The sequence below is a fragment of the Thunnus albacares genome, chromosome 10 (assembly GCF_914725855.1).
Source record: "Thunnus albacares chromosome 10, fThuAlb1.1, whole genome shotgun sequence".
Taxonomy (NCBI): domain Eukaryota; kingdom Metazoa; phylum Chordata; class Actinopteri; order Scombriformes; family Scombridae; genus Thunnus; species Thunnus albacares.
Genome location: NC_058115.1, coordinates 25,140,058 through 25,164,321, shown reverse-complemented (window position 1 = coordinate 25,164,321; position 24,264 = coordinate 25,140,058). Strand labels below are relative to the sequence as shown.

General features: G+C 40.0%; 1 protein-coding gene across 4 annotated transcripts in view; it reads left to right on the top strand.

Moving 5' to 3' along the window:
• Window positions 1-16,589, top strand: part of LOC122990018 (C-terminal binding protein 1) — a 37,208-nt gene extending 20,619 nt beyond the window's left edge. For 3 of the 4 annotated variants that reach the window (XM_044363109.1, XM_044363110.1, XM_044363107.1), the window contains 10 exons: window positions 2,702-2,856; window positions 5,058-5,202; window positions 7,941-8,044; window positions 8,470-8,572; window positions 9,100-9,224; window positions 10,193-10,282; window positions 10,860-10,990; window positions 11,655-11,782; window positions 12,345-12,459; window positions 13,525-16,589. In XM_044363109.1, coding sequence (XP_044219044.1) covers window positions 2,702-2,856; window positions 5,058-5,202; window positions 7,941-8,044; window positions 8,470-8,572; window positions 9,100-9,224; window positions 10,193-10,282; window positions 10,860-10,990; window positions 11,655-11,782; window positions 12,345-12,459; window positions 13,525-13,720 — 1,292 coding nt within the window. In that variant the 3' untranslated portion in view covers window positions 13,721-16,589. Of the gene's footprint in view, window positions 1-2,701; window positions 2,857-5,057; window positions 5,203-7,940; window positions 8,045-8,469; window positions 8,573-9,099; window positions 9,225-10,192; window positions 10,283-10,859; window positions 10,991-11,654; window positions 11,783-12,344; window positions 12,460-12,705; window positions 12,759-13,524 lie in introns of all 4 variants that reach the window. The other variant, XM_044363111.1, reaches the window with a different exon arrangement.
• Window positions 16,590-24,264: the final 7,675 nt, after the last annotated feature.

The window sequence follows — 24,264 nt, the reverse complement described above, 5'->3', positions numbered from 1 at the left end:
TGATAGCTGTTATGGGAAGAGTGTTACTCAGTTTCTCTGCCCGGATTTTCCAAACTAATTTGTGGGATTGAAGCTGCCAAACTTCTGTCTACAAGTCCACAATTTCTCAGGGATCCTTGGCATCCAAAACATGGTATGGACTATAGAATGCGGATTTTGAACTGACTGGTTTAATAATTCAGCTACTTTCTCATGATGTGAGCTCATGCAACTGTAAAACAGTTAGAAAATGAGCAAGTGCCAATTGTGTATCCATCTGGAGGTCAGAAAAATGTTTTAGGAGGTCCTGGAATATTTTGAGTGAAATGACAGAGGAGGTCACTTATTTGAGATGTCAGCCTGAACATCTCGTATGGAAAAAAGTCAGAAATGAGTGATGGGTACAGTCGGCATCAGCAGAAAGAGGCATAACTCTGCACTTATTTCATCAACAGTGTTTAAGAGGGCTGTCAAAACTTTACATGTCAAAGAGACCCAATTACATACGCTGTCTTAGAAGCTCCTCTGAATCTATCTTTCCCTCAGATGTCTTGGGTCTCAGTCAATATGTCCATCAGTGATCTGGAATGATTGACCCTTAAGTCATCTGTAGAGAGACAAACTGAGAGATCCAGGCTGATTGCAGTGGAGGGGGGGTAGTTGAGGAAAACTAATAAATGCAACTTCCATCGACCACTGCTCTCCGGAAAAACGGCCCACTAGTGGGGTTGTCATGCATATCTGCCTTGTTAGATGCAACTGCAAGGCTTCGCAGCACTTTGAGGGTAATGGTTTAATCTGAGGAGATGATTTAATAAAACATCCTGTGGAAAATCGCAGAGGAGGCTCACTCTACTCAGTTATTGACAGATTTCGGACAGATTTCACTTAGTGGCTGTCTCTCATGACGGATATCACTCCCTCATATGAACTGCTGTACCTTCTAACCTCTGTCTACTGACTTTTCCCTGATTTTCAGAGTCATTTAGCCCTTTTGAGCTGTGAAGTATCACATTTGTGTTTCAAATATGTGCACAAACCCCAAGATATGCTAGATAAAATGCAATTGTGACATAATCTAGGGCAGTGTTTCCCAACCAGGGGTACTTGTACCCCAGCGGGTACTTCTGTAGTTGCAAAGAGGTACATGGAAAGATTGTGGAGTACAAATCAAATAAATTTAAATTATGATTTGATTAAAAAAATACATCCAAATATTACAGCCACTGAGAGTGCATTAAATCTGGGTAGCAAGCTAGTAGTTAAGTCTAAGTAAGAGTAAAAGTAAAAGTAGTTGATAAATGGTTTTAATAATTTGCAAAGGGAGGATGAACATTTAGAATAATTAGCATAAAGTAGTGTGTATATACGGATGAAAGATCCAGATATAGCAAACTTGACCAAACTGACCTAAACACTAACCATTTAATTGTATGAAAAACCATCGTAATGATAACCAGTTTTTGTAGTGTTACTTAACGTCCACTTTAAAATCACTTACAACAAACAAAGTTGGAACATGACATGAATTCTGCAAATTATGTGCTGAATGAATGAATGAGTTCAAAAAAAAGAATGAACATGAACCACAACAAATAAAAACAAATGTATTCATATGTTGAAACAGTCATTGTTTAATTTATTTTGTAATTACTTCACTCTAGGCCAAAGTATGAGCTCTGAACTTCTAAAACAGAGAGTTGAGCTATGGTTTTTGGAACAAGCCCTTTAATCAATACCAGTCAATGTAGAGTTAAATGAGAAATGTCAGACACTGAAACCAGCCAAGCTAGGCTATTACATCCCCCTGATGTGTCACCTACTACTTAAAAATTTTAATGACACAATAGACACTGAGTCATCCAAAAACTTTTGTTTGTTGATAGTCAGTAGTGTTTGTGACTTAAGGAGTATCTACTTCTACAGGACACAGCTGGACGTTATTGCCTAAGAGTGACTTTCAGTGGTTCATGAGGGTCTTAGACTATGAATATATGAGAACTATGAACAGGATAAAATACAAAAGAGTACCTCTAATTATCATAGTGTTTTTGCCTCACAATTTATAATTCCACAGGGATATTCTGAACGTTCAAGTTTTCTACCACACTACCTACCTACCACCTCCGTCTTCCCAGTTACTACATGTTTCAAAGAATCGATAAACTTAATTAGAAAGGCAGTAATAATGAAACCAAAACAATAAAAATCCTTAAACGTAATAAGGGGAAAAACAGCTGTGAAACATGACCTTTCACGACGGGAATTAGCTCTGCAGCAGATAGACAGCTGCTCTGGGAAATTCTTCTTCTTTTTTTTTTCTTTCTTTTCTTCACGCTTACTGTCACAGTTGTCATAGCAATTGCATCAGTCCAGAGCGGAAAAATTATGGGATGCAGATTAAGCGGGACCTCGTCTGTGCCCAGAAGCAACTGCATATCTTCAGTTTTAGATTTCATGAATGACAAACAACTGAAATCTGCTGACAAGTTTAAGAAACGCTGGAAGATGCGACCTGGAAAATGAAAGCGAGAGGTTTAATAATATAGGAAATTGCAGTTATGTAGGTGTTACAACTCCACAATATAAATTATAGTGATTTAATGTCTACATTACCTCTGACGATCAAGACTACTTTCTGCTCATGTTACTGTTTCCTCCGTTCCCACTTTTGTTCTGCCAACCTGACACTTTCTCTCTCTTTTCATGTGTGTGTTTGCAGGCATCAGGCCACCCATCATGAACGGGCCCATGCACCCGCGCCCTCTGGTGGCGTTGCTGGACGGGCGCGACTGCACTGTGGAGATGCCCATCCTGAAAGATGTAGCAACTGTGGCCTTCTGTGACGCGCAGTCCACACAGGAGATCCACGAGAAGGTAAGACATTTAACCACATAACATAACACACACACACACACATATCATATAATCATCATTTTCTTGAGAGAATTCAAATTTTAATATCCAGAAGTGATGTAAAAATATCTAACCTGAAGTTTAAAGAAAGGCGTCACAGTAAGAAGGACAAAGTTCATAGCGATTCAGCATTTTTATATAAACTGGTGTCTGTGATTCAGCAGTGTACAACCAGCTCAATACTGCTTTAACATTTTCTGGTTTGTTTCTATGTATGTATATTTTTTTATAGAAAACAGAAAATCTAAAACTGACTTAAGCAGCAACATTTAGAGCCGAATATTGAAACCATCACAGAAAGAGGCAGTGTGTATGTTTGTTTATAACGTGGGAGCAGCTGTAGTGTTAGATTACGTGGAAAAATGGATATAGTTCAATCATAATTTTATTTAAATTAGAAATACAGCAACAAAATAATAACTATCAGTCCTAGAAATCTCTCTGGGGTTAATTTTGGGACATGTTTGCCTTGATTGACAAATCAGCATAGACCACATAGTCATGGTGTTTACAGTTTGCTCCACTTTTTATTCATTTATTCACTTCAAAACATCCCTTCAGAAATGTGCGATGTCACAGATGCTCTATGTTGTGCTGATGTAGGTCTACAGATAACAATGTCGGCCTTTTTGTTGGTCAGTTCAACACTTTGGTCCAGAATCTTAATAATTATAAAATGCATATTTAAAAAATTACATGAAATTTTGTTCAGACATTCATGGTCCTAAAAGGAGGAAATCCTACTGATCCTCTGACATTTCCTCTGGATGAATTTGCATAAAATGTAGTACAGATGTTCATGTTGCCCTCAGGTTGATTTGTAAGCTATCTGTTAAACATCATGTGATCAAGTTTAAAGTGCCAGTGTGCTTAAGTACAGTCTCACAAAGCTGCAAGCACGGCTGTAGACTGTGATTTCTGTTAATTGAGAAGATCCTCCCTTTCTGATGATAGTCAGAAAGGGAGGATCTGAAGTAACCACATTAAATTGGCAAAAAAAAAAAGGATTGGCTGTTTACAATGAACGCTCCAATGCTTACTGGTTTCAGAAACAAAAAAGAGAAGTACAGAAGAAGAAAAAGAGTAAAATTTCAGATAGAAAAATGAAGTTAAGAAGAATAAAGATGAGGACAGAGAGCAAACCCTAAAATGTGGGTCAGGCTCAGATCTTGCCACCGCCACTATGGATTGTAAATGGGTTTGTATGTCTGGCAGGGTTACGTCTCGTTCTGGGTGACTGCCAGGCACACTCTCTCTGTGAGCGTGCTCAGTAGGCCACAGCGTGGGAGAAACAGATGGCTTTCCCTCGCTCACTAACTATCTCTTGCTCTCTCTCTCTCTCTCTCTCTCTCTCTCTCTTGCTCTCTAGTAAGCAGCCACCTCATTGTGTAATTAAAAGGGCTTTTTTATTGTAATTGAACCACATGTCATTTTCATCCTTTCTCGCACGCATGACTTGGAGGGCTGGCAAACGTTAGAAAAAGATCGTATGATTAACTGAGAACTAATTAAAAGGTGACGGCAGATGCAGAACTGTTTTTTCTCACACGGCTATATATCCCCATTCTATATGATAATCAAGTTATCTGCTTTCAAGTCAGATTATTTCATTTTCAATTAAGACAATAAGCCGTCATCCTAAGTAGAAGCCGCTGAGAATCCCATGAGAAGAAGAATCCTGCTGATATTAGTCAGTTTTAGTCAAATGCAGAGACACCTTATCTCCACTCCTGTGGCTATAAAAGCTTTGTTCCCATGGTAATATTCAGGAAATGCAGGCAGAGTATTCAAAAACAGGATATGAGAATGATATAAACAGCACATCTAGAAAAAGACTTTAACCAAGAAATGGAGTTCATGGAAACGCTGTGAGCGTGTACTCGGTGAACTGTGGTTGTTGACAATCTCTCAAAAAGTGATTTCCGCAAAGACACACTTGACTTGTGCTCACATCTACAGAGAGAAATGCTGATGACTTTACCTTTACAATTTCTCCATATGTACTGTTTGTATTCAAATGAAGCAGCTTATTACTCTGAAAACAGTCAACTGTATAAGCACATACTATCAAATATGTCTCTCTTTATAATTTAGCTAATTCAAACTGTGTGTGTGTGTGTGTGTGTGTGTGTGTGTGTGTGTGTGTGTGCGTGTGTGTCCAGGTGCTGAATGAAGCTGTAGGAGCGCTGATGTACCACACCATCACTCTGATGAGAGAAGATCTAGAGAAGTTTAAAGCTCTGCGCATCATCGTCCGCATCGGCAGCGGCTATGACAACATTGACATCAAATCTGCTGGCGAATTGGGTGAGAACACACACACACACACACACACACACACACACACACACACACACACACACACATATAGATGAGTCTGTAGTAGAAACGCTGTACTGCACTTCACTGCTTTACTGTTACTATGGTAATATCCTCACCATACTTTAAGTGACCAAATTTATCATCATTGTATCTTTTGTAGTGGCGACGGTGACAAACACAGTAGAATTACAGCTGTGTGCAGAAATATGTTACTAGAAGCTGAATTTGAATAGTTTATATCTGAATTTGAATTGTTCAACTTGAATAATTGCGTTAAAAACTGAATCTGATTTGATGACTTGAATCTATCAGTTTGGAAGTGAATTCTAATAAACTTTTAACTGAATGTGATATTATGAAATTGAATTCAGTTGCTCTGAAACCGTTTTTGATCCTCATTGAAAATTCAACTCTCTATATACTTTCACTTTCAGCTCTCACATCTCAATTTCAGGTCACTGAGACTCACATCCGGTTGTTGAGGAAGAGCCATCCAGTGCAGATTTGCAGAATTCCTTTTTGGCCAATCGGCACCTACGCTTTTGACCATTTCTTTCACTCCCATTCGTCCATGGGATGCTAATTTATGCTTCCTTGTTACGTCCTCTCTCCTCCGTGACCCAGAAACCGATCTCCCTCCGCCATCATGGAGGATCTTCCAATCCTTTAAATGCACCTAAAATGAGATGAGGAGAGAGGAGAGAGGAGGCTCCTGGAGAAGCTTAGAGCGAGGAACGACAGGCGTATCCTCTGTGAAATCTTTTTACCGGACGGCAACACCCCTTTAATTAAATGTGTTTATTGATTAGTCAGCTGATCCGATGGGACGGTAAACAGTCGGGCTGTTGCTGTAATACAGCAGATCAGGAAAACACCCTTTGGAACAAGAATGACGGCACCAACAGCAGCTTTTCATATTTATTCATAAAATAAAAAATGACTCAATCCTGAATCAATCATAAAAAAACATTCTTGTAACCTTATTATTTTTCCTTCATAAGCCAAAACGTTTCTCCTTTCTTCTTTTTTGTTTTAAGTACATCTCAGCTCCTTCAGGAAAATATGACGCTACACAGCTGCGTGTCTCTTTTAATATCCTGAGCCTGCAAAGGACGTCAGACCGTCACAAAATAAGGCTACAGCTGTTTTTATTGCTCCTTTTCATCTGTTCTGTTCTCTCAGTCATTAATGGATTTAAATTGTCTATTTGTGTCTTATTCTGTCACAGCCAGACACTTCTATAGATTTATAATCAAATAATAAAACATCGGAGCAGTTATCAGGTGTTTTCCTGCCAGCTATCACTATGTAGCCTAGAAATTATTAAGAGTTTAAAGAGTTAATTAATTGTGCATGAATTTTAAGTTTAAACTTTAGAGTTTAAACTGTTAAATAATAATTTCTACACATTGATAGCTGACTTTGCTGTGAGTCATGACTAGATGCCGTCTCCTCAAAATGACAACGGAGTGAGCGTCCCGTTTTGATGAATTAAATTCCTCCGTCCTTGTGTCTCTCTCTCGCACCCTCGCTGGGAGGAGCTGAGACACGAGGAAGAGTCACAAGCGAGGGAAGCGAGGAGACGCGTTAGCCAAAAGAAAAGCACCCGTCGTTGTGGTACGTGAAAAGGAATTCTGTGAATCTGCACTCGATTGCTCTTCCTCATCGAGCGGTTGTAAGTCTCAATGAACTGAAATTTGAATTGTGAAACTAAATTTGAATTGTGAGTGTGGAAGTATACAGAGAGCTGAAATAGTTTCAGAGCAACCAAATTCAATTTCATAATATTACATTCAGGTTCAGTTCCAAACAATTTCAAATCATGCTATACAGATTCAGTTTTTAATAAAATCATTCAAGTTGAGCAACTCAAGTTCATACATAAACGATTCATATTCAGTCTCTAGTGACACATATTGTATTTCTGCCCATATAAAGCGTTCACGTTAAAACGTAATCCACCAGGAATGTGAGCTTGCACATATTTGACTAGCTAACACAGCACCCTGCTGGGTGACGCTGCATTGTGTTGTCGGACGGTGATGGGTTGTTTTTTTGTCTGAGCTCTCTGTTCTGCTCAAATGATGAGAGGGATGCATTTTTTCATGATGTGCTGTCGTCTGTCTGAACGCAGCCGTAGTGTACACAGTAAGTGATGGGTTACCAGAATATACATGTTTTTATTGTGTGGCCTACGGATTCAAAAGTAAGAAAAAAAAATGACAATATTAACTAAATACAGGTTTCGTCATCATGTTTGAATTCAGCACTATTTTATGTGAACACCCATGTATGAATTACAACAGTTCTCATATTCTAACTCTTTTAATAATGATAGTTTCTCAGTAGTATCATTTATGATATAACATAGGTTTCATAAGCTGACAAAGAAAAGGAAACAACCACCCTCACAAAAATATTTTCCTAGCAACCAAAAAGGCATTTCCATGTTTGCAACAAGTCTGTAATATTTTTAGAAAAAAAAGTGAAGTCAGTAAAACCTCTTCTCCCTCCTGCAACAGCCAGAGCTTTCCTAACATCCCCTATCTCCTTCCACCAAGAGAGTCTCTGCTATTTAAAGCTCGACAGCGGTGTCTAAAAGCGCTGACATCACACTTTCGGCTCGTGCTTCTCCACCAAAATAGCTTTCAACAATCTTCATCTTTCTCCTCAAATGGGCACAAAAGCAATTACTAATCCTTATCTGCTCTGTGGTCTAACAGGCATAGCTGTGTGTAATATGCCAGCCGCCTCGGTGGAGGAGACGGCGGACTCTACGCTGTGTCACATCCTCACCTTGTACCGACGTACCACCTGGCTGCACCAGGTTTGTAGCCTCGTATGGCTGATAAAAAGTGACTTTAATAAAACTGGATTGAAATGAACTAATGGTTAGACGTGTACATTCGGTTATCATGATTTTAGTTTCCACGATTACTAATTATTGGACTACTGGCATATCAGCAATATTAAAACATTTCATTTTCTTTAGAATGTCGCTGTATTTGAAAATAGTCGAGACGTTGATGTAAGATGTAGAAGGTACAGTAAATGATTTGTTCCTCAAATCAGTTATTAGTAACAATCACGATCACAGTATCTAATGAACTAATCAGGATTTAGACTTTAGCTACGTTTGAAATCCTGATAATATGTGATAAACCTTAGTGATGGATCATGTTGGACTGTATTGTTTTTTGTTGTCTGTGTGTGTAATATTTGCATATAAGAATGTATCGCTATTCACGCCAGGCTCTCCGGGAAGGCACGCGGGTTCAGAGCGTGGAGCAGATCCGGGAAGTGGCATCAGGAGCCGCGAGGATCAGAGGAGAGACGCTGGGACTCATAGGGCTCGGTGAGTAAACACACATATAGTATACAGGACATTACGCCTCTAGAGTCAAGCTTTTTACTGTTTTTAATTTGAACTCGTATGGAGCCAGCAGTTGAGTGGTGGTCAGACTGATTTACTGTCGGCAAGGTCGCCGCTGAGGAATACTGCCAGAGTATTTAATCATCCAGCATTTTTCTCTTCTCTTTTCCATTTTCATTTTGGGAAGTTTTGTCCTTAGCTCAGCTAAATTGGCTTCCCAAGGAGTTACTGCCAATAAAATATAAGAGGATTAACCAGAGGCAGAATGCAAATCTCCTCTCTGTTCAGTCTGGGAACTTTTTCAGTCTTAATGAGCGGACGTGTGTAGCCAGAGCATTATGCAATTTGTGAAAGTAAGAAGTCGAAAAAAGGGAATTTGAGGCGTACGAAAATGTTAACTATTGTGTTTTTTTGTGCTCCGTTTGAATGTGTTTTCACGTGTGTGGAGTTTGTCTTAATGCTTGCGTGTGTGTGTGTCTCCATGTCTGTGTGTATTTGTGTATTTCCAGGTCGGGTTGGCCAGGCTGTAGCCCTGCGAGCCAAGGCCTTTGGCTTTAATGTGATTTTCTATGACCCTTATTTGGCTGACGGCGTAGAGAGATCCCTGGGACTACAAAGGGTCACCACACTACAGGTAGCACACACACACACACACACACACACACACACAGTGGGTTATGACTGGGGCCATTTTGTTGAGATGTTGGAAAGCTACGGATGGTTTCCAGCACTTATGTGTGTTGAAAAAACACTTTTAACTCACAAGCAGCCCTTTCATACCTTCAAGTCCAGTTTGCAGAGTGATAATTTCCACTGACTTTCACACACACACATAGCTAACAAACACTAACATGAATATGAGACCAAATAAGACCTGAAAGTTTACTGATTTCAATAGTCGGTTTTTATGAACAGCTCTATTTTATCATAAAGCTGACAGATGCAGGCAACAGTGAACTGTGTATTACAACCAGGAATGGATGTTCAAGGAGCACTTTGACATTTTAAAAGCCAGTCAGCTGATTTTCCTCCTGACACTCACTGGTTGACCGAGTCACGGATGCTGACAGTTTATATGTTGTTGCTCTGCAAATAATGCAAATATCAGCGAATCCAAAACCATGACAGTGATATTTTCCACCTCAGTATCGCTGCCAGTAGATTCCCATTAGGATTTTGGCCAATAAGAAGACAACACTAGCTTAGCATTTAAACCAATTTGGACCAAATCCACTTTGTAATGTGGTAAAAAAAAAATCCATTGTCTCCTTTTCCCTTTGCTGCCTTCTTCACCCTCCACCATGACAAATGTGTATTTACATTTCTCTGCGGTTCCTACTCAAATGTATGGAGAAAGGAGAGCGCCCTCTAGTGCTCACTACCAGATAATGTGACAATGTCTGTAATAAAAAACGAAAATATACAGTAAAATCGGTGTTCTTTCTAAAGATATATAATTCATACCAGTTATTGACAAACAAACAAATGCTTATTCTTTGTATACAGAATATTTTAAACGTGATTTTTGTTGGAAATCAATAAGAGTTGAATCTATTATGTGCAGCAGCATAAACACTCATCTCTTTGTCTCTTTCTCCTCAGGACCTGCTCTTCCACTCTGACTGCGTGTCTCTGCACTGCAGCCTGAACGAACACAACCACCACCTGATCAACGACTTCACCATCAAACAGGTGGACAGACAGCTGCACGCTTGAATGATTTATTTATCCCTACATCAACCACTACATCACATAACCATAAATATTAAAGAGGCGAATACTCGGGGGAGCCCACTGCCTACAGATAAATGAGGTTCTCTCCTGCGTGCGCTGCATATGACAACAGTACAGCCTAAAACTAATATTCATCCTGAGACACAAAGGACTATAGCTATTAAGTAATTCTGAGCTTCACATATTTATTTAAGGGGGCCTATTATGCTTTTATTTATTTTCAGACATATATATAATGTTATAATGTCAGTTGCTCATGTTAAAAGTGTCGAATAATGAGGTAAATGTATGCAGAAGTAATCCCTGTGTGTAATTTTTAAATCTTAGTTTTGATTTGTTAACATTTGTTTGTCAGTGGATGAGTGTGTGTACATAGCTGCATTTCTTGTCACTGTTGTTTGTTTTAAGGGGATTAGCTAATGACGTGAACTAAGTCGGACCAATCTAAAATTAGAATCTGGTGTAAAGCTTCATCTTAGTAGACCAATATAAAAAACTGACTGTACGTGTGTGTGTGTGTGTGTGTGTGTTAAAGATGCGTCAGGGTGCGTTTCTGGTGAACACAGCCAGGGGGGGTTTGGTGGATGAGAAGGCCCTCGCTCAGGCCCTGAAGGAGGGGAGGATACGTGGAGCCGCTCTGGACGTTCATGAGACGGAGCCTTTCAGGTAAAACACAAACATTCTTCTGTTGTGACACCGCCGACTAGTATCTGGTCATTATAACTGTCAGTGCATGTCAATGTTGAGCGTATAGTGTGGATGACGTAACATTTGACATTTAATTCCAGTTTTTGCGGTTAGAAAATAAAAATGTTATTTCTCCATTACTATATAAATGCATATAATTAATTTTTTACTTTCAGAAGAAGAAAAAAATGAAAAGGTTTTAGGTTTTAATTTATTGGAACTACTTTTGTCACTAAATAAAATGTGAATTAGAGGGGACTGAATAGTTTCAGTTTGATTTTAATTTTAAACAATGGTATACTCAAAAACAATAAAGTTTACTGATAAACAAATAGAAGACGGAAGATTAAATGACAACAAAATCCATTAACTGCTTAGATTTTATCAAGTAAAAATGTAAACATTCAGCGGTTCCATTGCTGCTTTTCTTTTGCGTGTTTTATATAATTGTAAAATATCTGTTTTGGACCATTGGACAGACTAAACAAGTAATTTGAGTAAATTGGATTTGAAATGGGATTTTTTTTTGACACTTTTATAGACTGAGCAATTAATCTATTCATCTAAAACTAAATTAGAGATTAACTGATAAGTAGAATTATTTGTCGCAGTCCTAACTGATTACTGTGTGTACATGTATCAGTTTCAGTCAGGGCCCGCTGAAGGATGCACCCAATCTGATCTGCACTCCACATGCTGCTTGGTACAGCGAACAGGCCTCGCTGGAGATGAGAGAGGAGGCAGCCAGGGAGATCCGAAGGGCTATCACAGGTAGTACACACACACACACACACACACACACACACACATACAGATACACACAGACACAAAACATTCCCCCTGCTGAAAAATGTAAACAAAAAGTCTAAAAAGAGATACTTTTAGGTTTTCTGCTGCAGTCAAGCATAAAGCATCTTTCCCACTCTTTCATCAAAGAGATATTTAAAGGTCTCTTCTTTTTCCTCTCCCACCCTTTCTTTCTCTCTCTCTTTCATGTTATTCTTTCTCTCTTTCCGTCTCTGTCGCCTTGTGGTTTCCCCTTTGGGCTCAGTCTTTTTTCCATTGGCCTGTTTATTAATCTTCCTCTATAACAGTGTTGTCCAACTTTGTGTGTCTGTACAGAAAGTAGGTTAGTGAGATTTTGAAAAAAACCTGCTTTGAAAACTTGTTTTCCTGTGTAAATTGTGTCAGTGGACTATTAATTTGAGTTGTGTTTTTTAAATCTTGTCTTTTTTAAAATCTTTTTTATTTTTTTTTGAAAAATCTTAGCACTTTATATTTATCTCTCTCTCTCTGTTTCTTTTTTCTCTTGCTCCATCACTTTGTTTTCCAGGTCGCATACCAGACAGTCTGAAGAATTGTGTGAATAAGGAGTTCCTCACCCAGAACAACCACTGGACAGGAGTTGACCCAGCTACCGTCCACCCTGAACTCAACGGGGCTTATAGGTAATAACTGACATCAGGATAAAAACAAATGTTTGCCAAATATCTTGAAAATATAGAATTTGAACTTCCAGGGTTAGAAATGTACAAATGACATTTCTTTCTCAAATGTAACTATTAGGTAGATTGTCGAATATCATTGGGCAACAGTGGGCTGGGATACAACCTGCTAGCATCTACCGATACCTCAATGGCTAAAATAGAAAACAAAGCTTGCATAAACTATTTGTTCTTTCATCCCTCAATCAGTCACTAGGGATGCCAACACCATATCTGCAGGGCCAGTATGAGGGCTGTTCAAGGTATTTTCTAATAAATCAGTATTGGTGAAATGAAACCTGATACATTGCTGATCATTTGTTTATTCTAACTTATTGTGTTCCAGGTGCCAACTGTCAGAAAAGCTCCACTGCCCTCTGCTATAACAATGAAACTATATGTAAACCCATTTTTCTTAACGGGGTAGTGCTCTAATTTTACACATCGAGATTAGTTTAGTTGCTATGAGGTGTAGTTCATCATGTGGAAATAGTTGTATAACGTTTTCTACAACTGTGGAGAGGCTTTGTCAAGTCTGACGAAATAACCTGATATCATCAGGGTTATATCAGCCTTGGATTGGAAACCCTGTGATACAAACTGGGGGCCAGTGGGTTTGAAAGATGTCAGCATTCACCAGGCAGGAATGTTATTGTGATGCATTATGGGAGGTGTAGGATCTGGCATTTTTGGAACTTGACCCATATAAGGGAATTTAAGTCAGTATCTCTCTCTCTCTCTCTCTCCTGACTTCATGAATGTGCACTACTAAGTCACTCAAGTACTCTTTTAATATAACTATTTAGTTTTTAAAAATATCAAAGTTTAATTGGATTTTACTCATTTTAATGGAGTTCTACTGCTTTGCAGGTGTTGAGTAACAATTACTTGCATTAAAAAAACACCATTTTTGTTCAAAACCTCATCATGCAGGATAAAAGAACTGGGAATTATTTGTTGTTGTTCTAAACAAGGTCACATATTTTCAATCCTACTTTGATGACTCATGTTTATTTCCCTCCCATACAGGTACCCGCAAGGAGTGGTGAGCTTGCCAGCCGGCGGCCTTCCGCCTCCAATTGAAGGCATAGTGCCCAGCGCCGTGCCCATCACACACACCCTCCCGCCCGCTGTCACACACCCTCCACATGCCCCATCGCCTGGACAAAACACAGTGAAGCCACCAGAGGGCGACAGAGAGCAGCATCCGAATGACCAACTGTAGCAACACACACACAAACGCACGAGTTGTCTGGTGACCGGAGGCGGTTGGCGTGACAACCAGTGTCATAGCGATAAGTCCCCTAGTGACAAGTTGTTATCAGACAGGTTCACAGAGTGTCAGATCGACAGGTTGAGGTCCCAATAACAATCGATTCACAACTCGCTGGCAGTTGGTTCCCGGCAGCCAGTTCACACTCCAAAGAGGAAGAAGAAGAGGATGATGATGATGATGATAAAGAGGAGGAGGAGGAGTGGATAGCTGTTGGATGCTCTAATCAAAGAGCAAGACAGTTGTCCTCTGCTCCAACTAGAAGTCCTGAGAAAGACTGTTGAGCTCAAGAGTCCGCAGGTTGATCTTCATAACAACTATAGTTGAGTTTTAAACTGTTTTCTCTGCCAGACATTGAAAAAATAACAATAACTATCTGTTGATTTGGGAAGAAAAAATACTGATTCAAATTCTGCTGTCTTAGACTGTAGTGTGTCCAAAGTTAGAGGGGCGGGTTTCATGTCTCTTTTTCTGTGTCCTTTCCTTAGTTTGATGTACAAGCAAAAGTAGTAGGTTATGAAATGAATGTAACCTGTCTGTGTACAGTTTTTAGAGTTACGGCAAGAAGATACTGATATTTGTATTCCAGTCTTAACAGAACAAGGGTTATGTGATCTCTCTATGTAGCCGAACTGGTTTGAGAATACAATATCTGTTTTTTTTGTGTTCCCAAATTAACAAGCCCCCTAAAAAAAAAAAGAAAAAAAAAAAAAAAGAGGCAGCTTTTTGCACACCATCTCAGGAAATTAAGTTTCCGCAGTTGGTATATTATTTTTTAAATTTTTATTTTAAAAATTCCTTTTTATGCCACTTAGTGCTTTTGTTTTTCTACCTGCTTGCCTTTTCGTGTCCCGCTACATTAGAAGAAGAACTTTAACAAGAGCTAAAGTTGATCTAATGTTTGCTTTTGTTTGTTATGTTTAAGGGGCATGTGATTTTGCTCTTGGGACTTGTGTGTAAATGTTTGACCCAAATCGAGGGGGTTGTGGGAGGGAAGGCTGTAGGGAGGTGGCAAAATGGTATGGTTGGCTGGGATGATGGACTTCATCGCTAGTCCTGATTGTTTTTATTACAAAATAAAGATGTTGGGATTATTTATCTGAAAGACGAAGCAGGTTGTCCACAAGGTGATGCACTGAGAGTTTGTACTGTAGCAGCTTACGGTTTAGGAAACTGTCTCATAAAAGGAAAATATCTTCATTTCCTTCATGTCTTCATGATCCAGTGCTTCCACTATTACATATAGTAATTGTATAGTTGTGGAGCATGAACAGTTCAGCACACCAAGGTTTACAAATGATGCACAGCACTGATGAAAAAGTGTGTCACTTCACTTATAGCAAATGATTTGCCAAATCAGCCTACAGACCCCTGAAATGATCCGATCAGTTAATCAACTCTTTAGTGCCTACCAAAACCATTTTAGACTCCTAGTTGAAGTTTAACTCACTTGTGCAGATGTGACATCAAGTTAAGGACAGATGAGGAATACTTCTATGCTTCAAGTCAAGCCAAACAGATCTTTCATATTTCAGATCGCCTCCCATATTGCAACTTTTAATCTGTTTTTAATACTATAGATAAGAATGCTCAGTTAGATCAGCTTTCCGAAAGAGGAACAACCTGCAACTGAGAGCTAAAACTATGGTGTTTTACTAGTGTGAGGGACAGCATATATGCACAATAACATAAAGATGTTCGACGTACATGGTAGCATGTCAGAATGTGCTGATTTGTTCTCCAGTCTAGTATCCCTTTAACATTTCATGATGGGTCCTTCCCGAGTATACCATTTAGCCACCCTCCATGGCCTCCGTGTCTATGTGTACATATGGTGTTCTGCCTGCCTGTGTCAATGTGACTTGGTTGTATCTGTGTCTAAAAAAGCAGCACTGGGAGGAGGGGTGGTGGCTAGTACTCTCCACAAGGCATCATTACAAAGACTGCCATCTAAATACACAACAAAACACTACGCACAAGCTAAAAACAAAAAAACGTGTGGAACCAAACTTGAGACTAGACTTACTGGCCACACTCTCACAATGTAAACAAGATGCTGATATATTTATACCAGTGTTAAAATATCCGAGACTCTTTTTCTCTCTGGAAGATTAATTACTGATTCCAGTTCATGTGTTGTTGATGTTAGCAGGCCAGCTAAGTGACGGTGCTTTCTGGATCCCCTTCTACCAGCAGCTGAGTAGTAAAAACAGTTCACTGTTGCCTACCTGTTCTTATTCATGGTGAGGTAGTAAGCGTAGCAATCAGGGATGGAAATTTCACTAGCCACTGGTGAGTATTTTACAACCTGAGCTTGTGCCAAGTTCTCACTGGCCAGAATCTTAATGGGGTGTCTGGTACAAATGGTACTGAGGTGACATTTAAATATCACTGTCAGGCTAGAGCCCCAAAATCCTTAAAGGAATGCTGGAATATTTTGAACTTTACTCTTAAGCTTTCCTCACAAGATGCCTGTCGCCACGTGGGGGGGAAACACTTTGCTGATATCTCCAGAGCAACTTAATATAAACTGTAAGCATTCCTCAGTCAAACAGATGGGTGCCACAAGAAGAAACAGCTTTTTAAGTATTGAGGTGCTCCTTGAAATTCCATCCCTGGTAGTAACACACAGTCCACTGTTGCCTACCTTGGTCCCCTTTATGGTAAAGTAGTAGGCGTAGCAATATACAGTACACATATTCTATATTCTACAGTAAATATCATTATTTTTGGTCAAAACTGACAACCTGACAAAGATATGTTTGTGACTGTATGCATTTGTATGAATTATTTTAAAAGGAAATAAACTGTGGAAAGGTGATGTTTGTGTCTTTTTCATCTGTCATCTTGATTAGCTTGTTGTAGATGTTTAGTTTCGAACAATACGGCTTCAGTGATATCTCTCTTTTACCAGAGGTTAATGTGCTGTATGTCAATTTGCACACTATAAAATCATTCTATGCACTGAGGATTAATACACAGTGTGTATGCACTGTGTATTAATCCTTATAATACTGCATACTATTTTGGTAATTAGTATACAGGAAACGGTTTTGTACGAACACAAAATGATACAAGACATGAACACACATATATCAAACTGTGACTGCAGCAAATTTAAACATTGGAAATTTAACAAAGACAAAACAAGATGTTTCTCTATGCAGGTATTGCTTATGTTCCTGTTTCACCATTTTCCGCAATTTGTTTATGTTTTTTTTCTAGCTGTGAATAATAGAAATTAATTGATTGGAAGTTTACACAAAATTAATCTGCAGCTATTTTGATCAGCAATTAAACATTTAAGTAATTTTTGAGCAATAGTCTTGTTTCACATTCTGGGCTTACACTAACATAAGAGTTTAAAACGGTTGGCAGGCTGTTCATTTGTCAGTGTGAAACCGCTCTAAATGCTCTCTTATTCTATTACTTATTAGACGGACTACTAAAGATCCCAAATCTTTGTCTGTGAAAAAATTATGTGCTCCACATTTACTTGAGATCAATTGATTGAAGTCCTTTTGCCCAAAGTTTGAATCCCTTAATATTGGATGTGAAGTTACCACTTAATTCCACTAGATGTCACTAGCACAGCTGTGACTCTGATACTGTGGAAACAGTTACTGCAACCCAGCTGTAACATCTGAATCTACAATGGCTCTGCTACTTGTATCTATTTTCTGGTTTAATTTATCTGTTAAATAAGACCACATGTATCCAATCTCATACAATAAGCAAAATATTCATACTGAATTAATCTAGAATATAAATTCATAAAGTGTGGAATGCAATTATAATGTGCGAAACACCTTTTACACTGTTTTTGTCTTCTATGTTTGTGCTGTGGATTATGCACAGTAGAGCTGAACATCAGAAACAATACCAGTACTGTGCTGACTTTGGCACTGATTTAAAGCCATTAAGATGAATCAAAGGTAATCCAAAACACTCAAGTAGTTGGACTGAGCAACTGAGAACTCAGGTTTTCTTCCAATTTATGCAAGTTTTCTTCCAATCGGATATTTGCACTGAGGAAATCAATTGGATATGGTCTGATTCTAGTTAGAAAAGCAAATGGCTTGTTCAAACAAAGGAAAATGGATGCATCCTGCTGCATAATGAAAAGATCCACTGCATCGCTCAGCTAGACAGATACTTCAGGAAATATAGATTAGATTATACAATTTTATATATTACTGCTGTGACCATTAGTGACCTAAATTGGAATTAAGGTTTTTATGTAAAATAAGACACCGTATAAATAGTCATTAATCTATTCAACAGTAAGAAAAAAAAAATCTAATTTCGGGAGGCGAGGACCCATTCTTCTGCTGTCTTTGTTTATTGGAGGGAGGGAATGATTGTTGCTGTATCCTGACAACCATGTGAGATCTCATCTTGCGCCAACTGTAGGTGATTACTGACATTAGACATGGAAAGATCTCTACTACCTCTGTTTATCTTTGTTTTTTTTTCTTTATCTAGCTATCTGTCTTTTGCTCCCTACATAACCCCAAATCTGGTTCATCCATTCAGTGTTACAGCCACTGGAACAGGCTCCCCGACAGCTGGAAACTCAAGATGGTTTAATCTAAACCTCAGGAAGCAGGATGGGAACCAGATGCAGTAAAAAAAGGAAAAGGGCACGTTTTATTAAGCAAACGTGGGGACCTCCAAAGGGCACTGTGCAAGGAGGAAGACAGATTTTCATGAGGCCACTGGAACTGTTAGGGAGGAAATAAGTGTCTGCTTAAACCACAAAACCAAAATGTTAGCACCCACCATCATCAGATTTAAATTCAAGGGATTGAGACGTCATAGAACATCTCAATATGTTCCGAACAGTCACACCTTCCTTTGTTTATATCGAATATTAAGCCTGAAGCTTTGAGAGATGCTGACGTGTTGGAAGAAGGGAAAATTTGGGGCAAAAATAGGTGAATGACTAACGCTTTCTGCTCCTTAGGGAAATACCAGTAATCTGCCCTTGGGCAAGGCACTTAACATTAATCCATGTTCTGGCATAATCCTGTTATACATGGTTCAAGTGGGAGAGTGAGGATTTTTCCCTTGTTAAAGTGTTGGCTGTTGGACAAGACAGTCTAAGGCATGAGGGGACCAAACCATGCAAGTTTAAATAAAAAAGCATTTGCAAATGGACAGAGTATAAGCGAGGCCTTCTCCGAACAGTCAAGATGTGACAAGTGGATGGATGGTGGAAAAACTGGCTTCTGGTAAAACTTGTGACTTCTTTTTTTTTTTTTGCCACTTCACTCTTCCACTATAAACATTATTTTGTTTCAATAGATGGTTCTGGGCTTTGTTTTATTGCTCTGGTCCACTTGTCTTTAGTAAGCTACCGGCAAGATGTTTACAAGACCTAATATTTGTGTCTAAGAATTGGTGGACACAAATATTCAGAAATGTATTGAATGGTGGCTTAATTACCATATTTTCATTAAAGGGAGCCCTACATGCTTTTTGTGATTTCCTGTCATTTATATACTTTGATAAGTTCCAAAACTTGAGCAGAATGAAGGTAAAAATGCCACCTTCAAGTCAAAAGCCAGGGCTTCAACCTGCTCTGAACACTCTGTTTGCAAAGTTACCTCAACTTCCCCATCGAACTGAAATTAGATAATTTGGGTTCAAAGATGTACAGATGCATTTGAGAAGTTTATATTTCGAGTAAAGAACTAAGTGGGCTCATCAGGAGGTGGGCCTTAAAGAGACAGGAGCTAAAACAGCCTGTTACAGACAGAGGCTGAGCTGAGGGCTGCATAAAGATCCAGTTTTTTCAAGTGCAAATCATGCAAAGGTATTCCAGTAGAGTCCCAAAATAAAAATATAGACTTGGAAATGTGCATGATACATCCCCTTTTAACAGTCGTCATTCACCTAGTTAAATTTCCGGCACACATTACTTTTTAAGTACAGTACCAGTAAAAAGTTTGGACGCAATTTAGTGAACGGGAATGGTTTCCAAACTTTTGACTGGTACTGTATGTTTGTTATTTTATTGGTACTTCGAAACAGAGAAGGCAACTATGAAACCAACAAGTATTTTACTGAGGATCTCACTGTAGCAGACTGGGATTTAATGTTTTGCTGGACGAGGTTGTGAAGTACACATTATTCCCAACCAAAGACAGACACTATGCTCCCACTAAGTGATGGTTTGACCCTTACAGCAACTGCACCCACCAACTCCATTAAAACAGTACCTCATTGCTTTAACATTAAACTCCTACAGTATAAAACTGTCAGACACTCGATGGGCAGTATTTGTTTGTTAGTATCGAAATCGATGCATTAGAACCAGAGATATTGTCTTTTTTATTCTATACATTCTACTTCCTTGTCAAAACCTGGCACCTACATGACCCAAAATGCAACTAAACCACTAACAGTTAAGACGAAGATTTGGTTGTGTTATGCTAGTAGCTGCTAATGTAGGCTCAAGCAGTTTCATTTTCAAACTTGTAGTCTTCAGCCACAACCAATGTTGCCTCAAGTGACTTGATGCAGTTTATGAGATCTGCACAGCTCCCTCTGGACCCGCAAAAGGCTTTATACAACTTGTTTTCACATAAGCAGTAGTACTCCCCCCACAACCCCCACACCCTTTTTTTTTAAGGGGCACATGGCGCGGCGGAGGGCTGCCTCAGTGTGTTGGTGTGCATTGTTCTGTCTTGTTGTGTTCATGAGCTCTTTCACCAGAGAAAAGCTCATGAACATCAGGGAAACAACTTCTGATGATTTATTTACCAACTTTTTCATCCCATCTGTGGAATTACTACACACTTTGGTCAGAGGTGCGCTCACCCTTGTTCATGCAGTGAGACGCCGAAGGAGAGGGAAACGTGCTGGTGCACTCATGCGTCTCCAAAGACTACGCACTCCATTACCGGGAATATTTCTCTCTAACGTGCGACCACTGTGCAACAAATTAGATGAACTTCAGCTACCAGTGTGGCAGAACAGAGGCTTTTCTTCATCTTCCGTTTTGTGCTTTACGGAAACTTGGCTGTGTGGATTAATACCGGACTCTGGCAGGCTTCCAGCTGTTAAGCGCAGATCGTGACACAGCTCTCCAGCAAAACGAAAGGTGCAAGTATTTTATACTAACAGTGGCTGGTGTATAGATGTGACATTGATTATGCAGCACTGTTCTCCTGTTCTGGAAACTTTTTTCATCTACTGTAAACCTTCTACTCCCCCCATGTGTTCGCTTTATTCATTCTGGTTGGTGTTTACTTTCCACTGCAGGCCCACGTGCAGGAGGCACAATGCATGCTCGCCGAACACGGACTCTTTCATTATTGTCCTTGGTGACTTTAAGAAAAGGGAATCTCAGCCATGAACTCCACAAATACTGTCAGCTGATTAAATGCCTGGCCAGAGAGAACACTTTAGATCACTGTTACACTACAATCAACAGTGCCTGTCAAACCATCCCTCGTACCGCACTGGGACACTCTGACCACTTCATAGTCCACCTGATTCCTACGCACAGGCAGAAATTAAACTCTCTAAACCTGTTGTGAGGACATCTGAGAACTGGGCCAGTGAAGCTATGGAGGATATTCGTGTGTGCTTGGACTGTACTGACTGGGATGTTTTCAGGACGGCTACCAACAATCTGGATGAGTACACAGAGGCTGTGACGTCATACAGCTGTGTTCCATCACACACCAGGGTTAGTTGCAACAACAACAGATCCTGGTTTACAGCTGAACTCAGCCAGCTAAAGCTGGAAAAGGAGGAAGCGTTTAGGAGTGGGACAAGGACCAGTTTAAAGAGTCTAAATACAGGTTTAGCAAGCCGGTGAGAGATGCTACATAACTGTACTTCAACTGAAACTTCAACAGCAGTTCTCAGAAAACACCTCAGCCTCTGTCTGGAAGGGCCTCAGACAGATCACCAACTACAAGCCAAAAGCCCCACACATTTTTAACACCTCACTGGAGACATGCAATGTACCAGCCTACTTCAAGACTTACACCATCCTCCCCATCCCCAATAAACCAAGGACCACAGGACTCAGTGACTACAGACCCGTCACCCTGACCTCTGTGGTAATGAAGTCTTTTGAGTGCCTTGTACTGCCCCCCTTAAAACTTTTGCCAATCCACTAATGGATCCCCTGTAGTTCGCCTACAGAGCCAACAAGTCTGTGGGCAATGCGGTAAACTTGGCCCTCCACTTCATCCTCCAGCACCTGTATTCTGCAGGAACCTATGCTAGGATCCTGTTTGTGGATTTCAGCTCCGCCTTTAACTCCATCATCCGGGGTCTGCTGCAGGACAAGCTCTCTCAGCTGCATGTGCCTGATTCCATCAACTTACTGTCTGACAGGAAGCAGCAGCTGAGGGAAACACGTCTCTGACTCCCCAACCATCAGCACTGGTTCCGCTCAAGGCTGCATCCTTTTCCCACTACTCTTCTCCCTGTTTACAAACAGCTGCACCTCCAGTCATCAGTCAGTCAAACTCCTGAAGTTCGCAGACGACACCTCCCTCACTGGGCTCATCTCTGGTGGGGATGAGTCGCCTAAAGGTGGGAGATTGACCATCTGGTGTCCTGATGCAGCCAAAACAACTTGCTAGCTCAATGCTCTAAAGACAGTGGCCATGGTTGTGGACCTCAGAAAGAACCCAGCCCCACCCTCTCCCATCACCCTGTTTGACTCCTCAGTTGACACTGTTGAGTCCATCCACTTCCTGGGCACCATCATCACCCAGGACCTCAGGTGGGAGCCAAACACCAGCTCCCTCACCAAGAAGGCACAGCAGAAGAAAGAAGAAGAAATTTAACCTGCCAAAGCCAATGATGGTGCACTTCTACACCATATCAAGTCCACCCTCATGTCCTCAATCACCATCTGGTACACTGCTGCCACTGCCAAGGGTAAGGGCAGACTGCAGCGTATCATTCGCTCTGCTGAGAGGGTGATTGGCTGCAACCTGTTATCCCTCCAGGATTTGCACGAGGCTAGAGGCAAGAAGCTGCAATCTATCTTGAAAACCTCACATCATAAGAACAGTTTCTTCCTGACTGTAGCTGGCCTCATCAACAAGGTCCGGGACCCCAACTGACATGGACTCTACCCCATTCATAGACACTACATTACATTATATTAATGTGAAATCTATAATCTTAAGCTGTTTTCACATATGAACTCCAGACAATGTCTGGAGAGTCAGGTCCAGACATTGTCCAGAGTTGCCCTTTCACACATGTAGCACACAGCAAGAGATTGTCCATGTCAGACACATTATCACCTACTGGAAATACTTGGTTTAGACAAGGGGTGGTGCCTGGGTAGAGCGTGCAGGAGGCAGGACATGATGCAAAAAGTATGCTGCAGTTGTAAATCTGTGTTTTTAAGCTTTTCACCAGAAATAAAACCGCTTTCATTTTACGAGAAATCCCAGGAAGTCCTCTCCAATTAGCACTAGCTTCACAGCGGAGCATTCAGGCCCAGTCAAAACAATTCAGCTTAGCTGGCCTGCTGTGTTTATGCAGCGCCAGCCGCATGATCGAAACGTCATCAACACACCCACTCGCTTGCTGTGAATTCTCCAGAGAATTCACTGCTGTATTCACACATGAGCTCAATTGGACATGACATGGACTTTCTACTAGGGAGCTGGCAGAGTAAAGTCTGTTTAATTTCTGGTCCAACTGATTTGGACATTTGTGTTCACACATACAGCTCCTCTGGGTAATGTGTGAAAGGGGCTTTATATTGCACATCTGTGAACTCATCACATCTAACATGGCACGTTACATTAACACAACTATTTGTATTCTTTGTATTATTACACTTGCACACTACATATACTGTGAGAATTTGCACATTTCTCAGTCAATATCCTGTACATTATTTTTTAAACTCAACAGCTCTCTTCACATAGAATATGTTTCTACTTATTCTTTATTGTAAAAAAATATTTATATATTTACTAGTGCAGTTTCTGTTCAAAATGTGCCTGTTCAGAACGGGCCAATTACTTGGCCTCCGGCTGCTACTTCAATACATAGAAAAAGTAATACAGTTGATATGAGGTGTGAATGAGTATATACACCAACAACATGAAAGAAACTAACATTCTAATATACACAGATGTTAAAAATAAATACTGTAATAGTAAATAATGTTCTTTTCTCATTTCAAGTAGCTTAAAATAAGGGCTATATTTAAAAATAAAATAATATGCATCCAAAAATAAAATGGATCGATCATATTGGTCTCTTAGATCATTCCTATTTTCTGTGCCTTCAGTTTGGATTTCAGAGGGTATGTTTGCTCCAGAGATTTGTGCTTTGTCTTAGTGGCACTTCAGAGCATCTGAGACAAACTGGTTTTGAACTGACCGTGGCAGTATTTCCTTCGTTTTACGCTCGTAACTACAGTCATTGTGTATTGGGCTCTGAGTGCTTCCAAAATGGTGGTGACCTACACTAAACAATGTACCTAAACACCTCCTGTG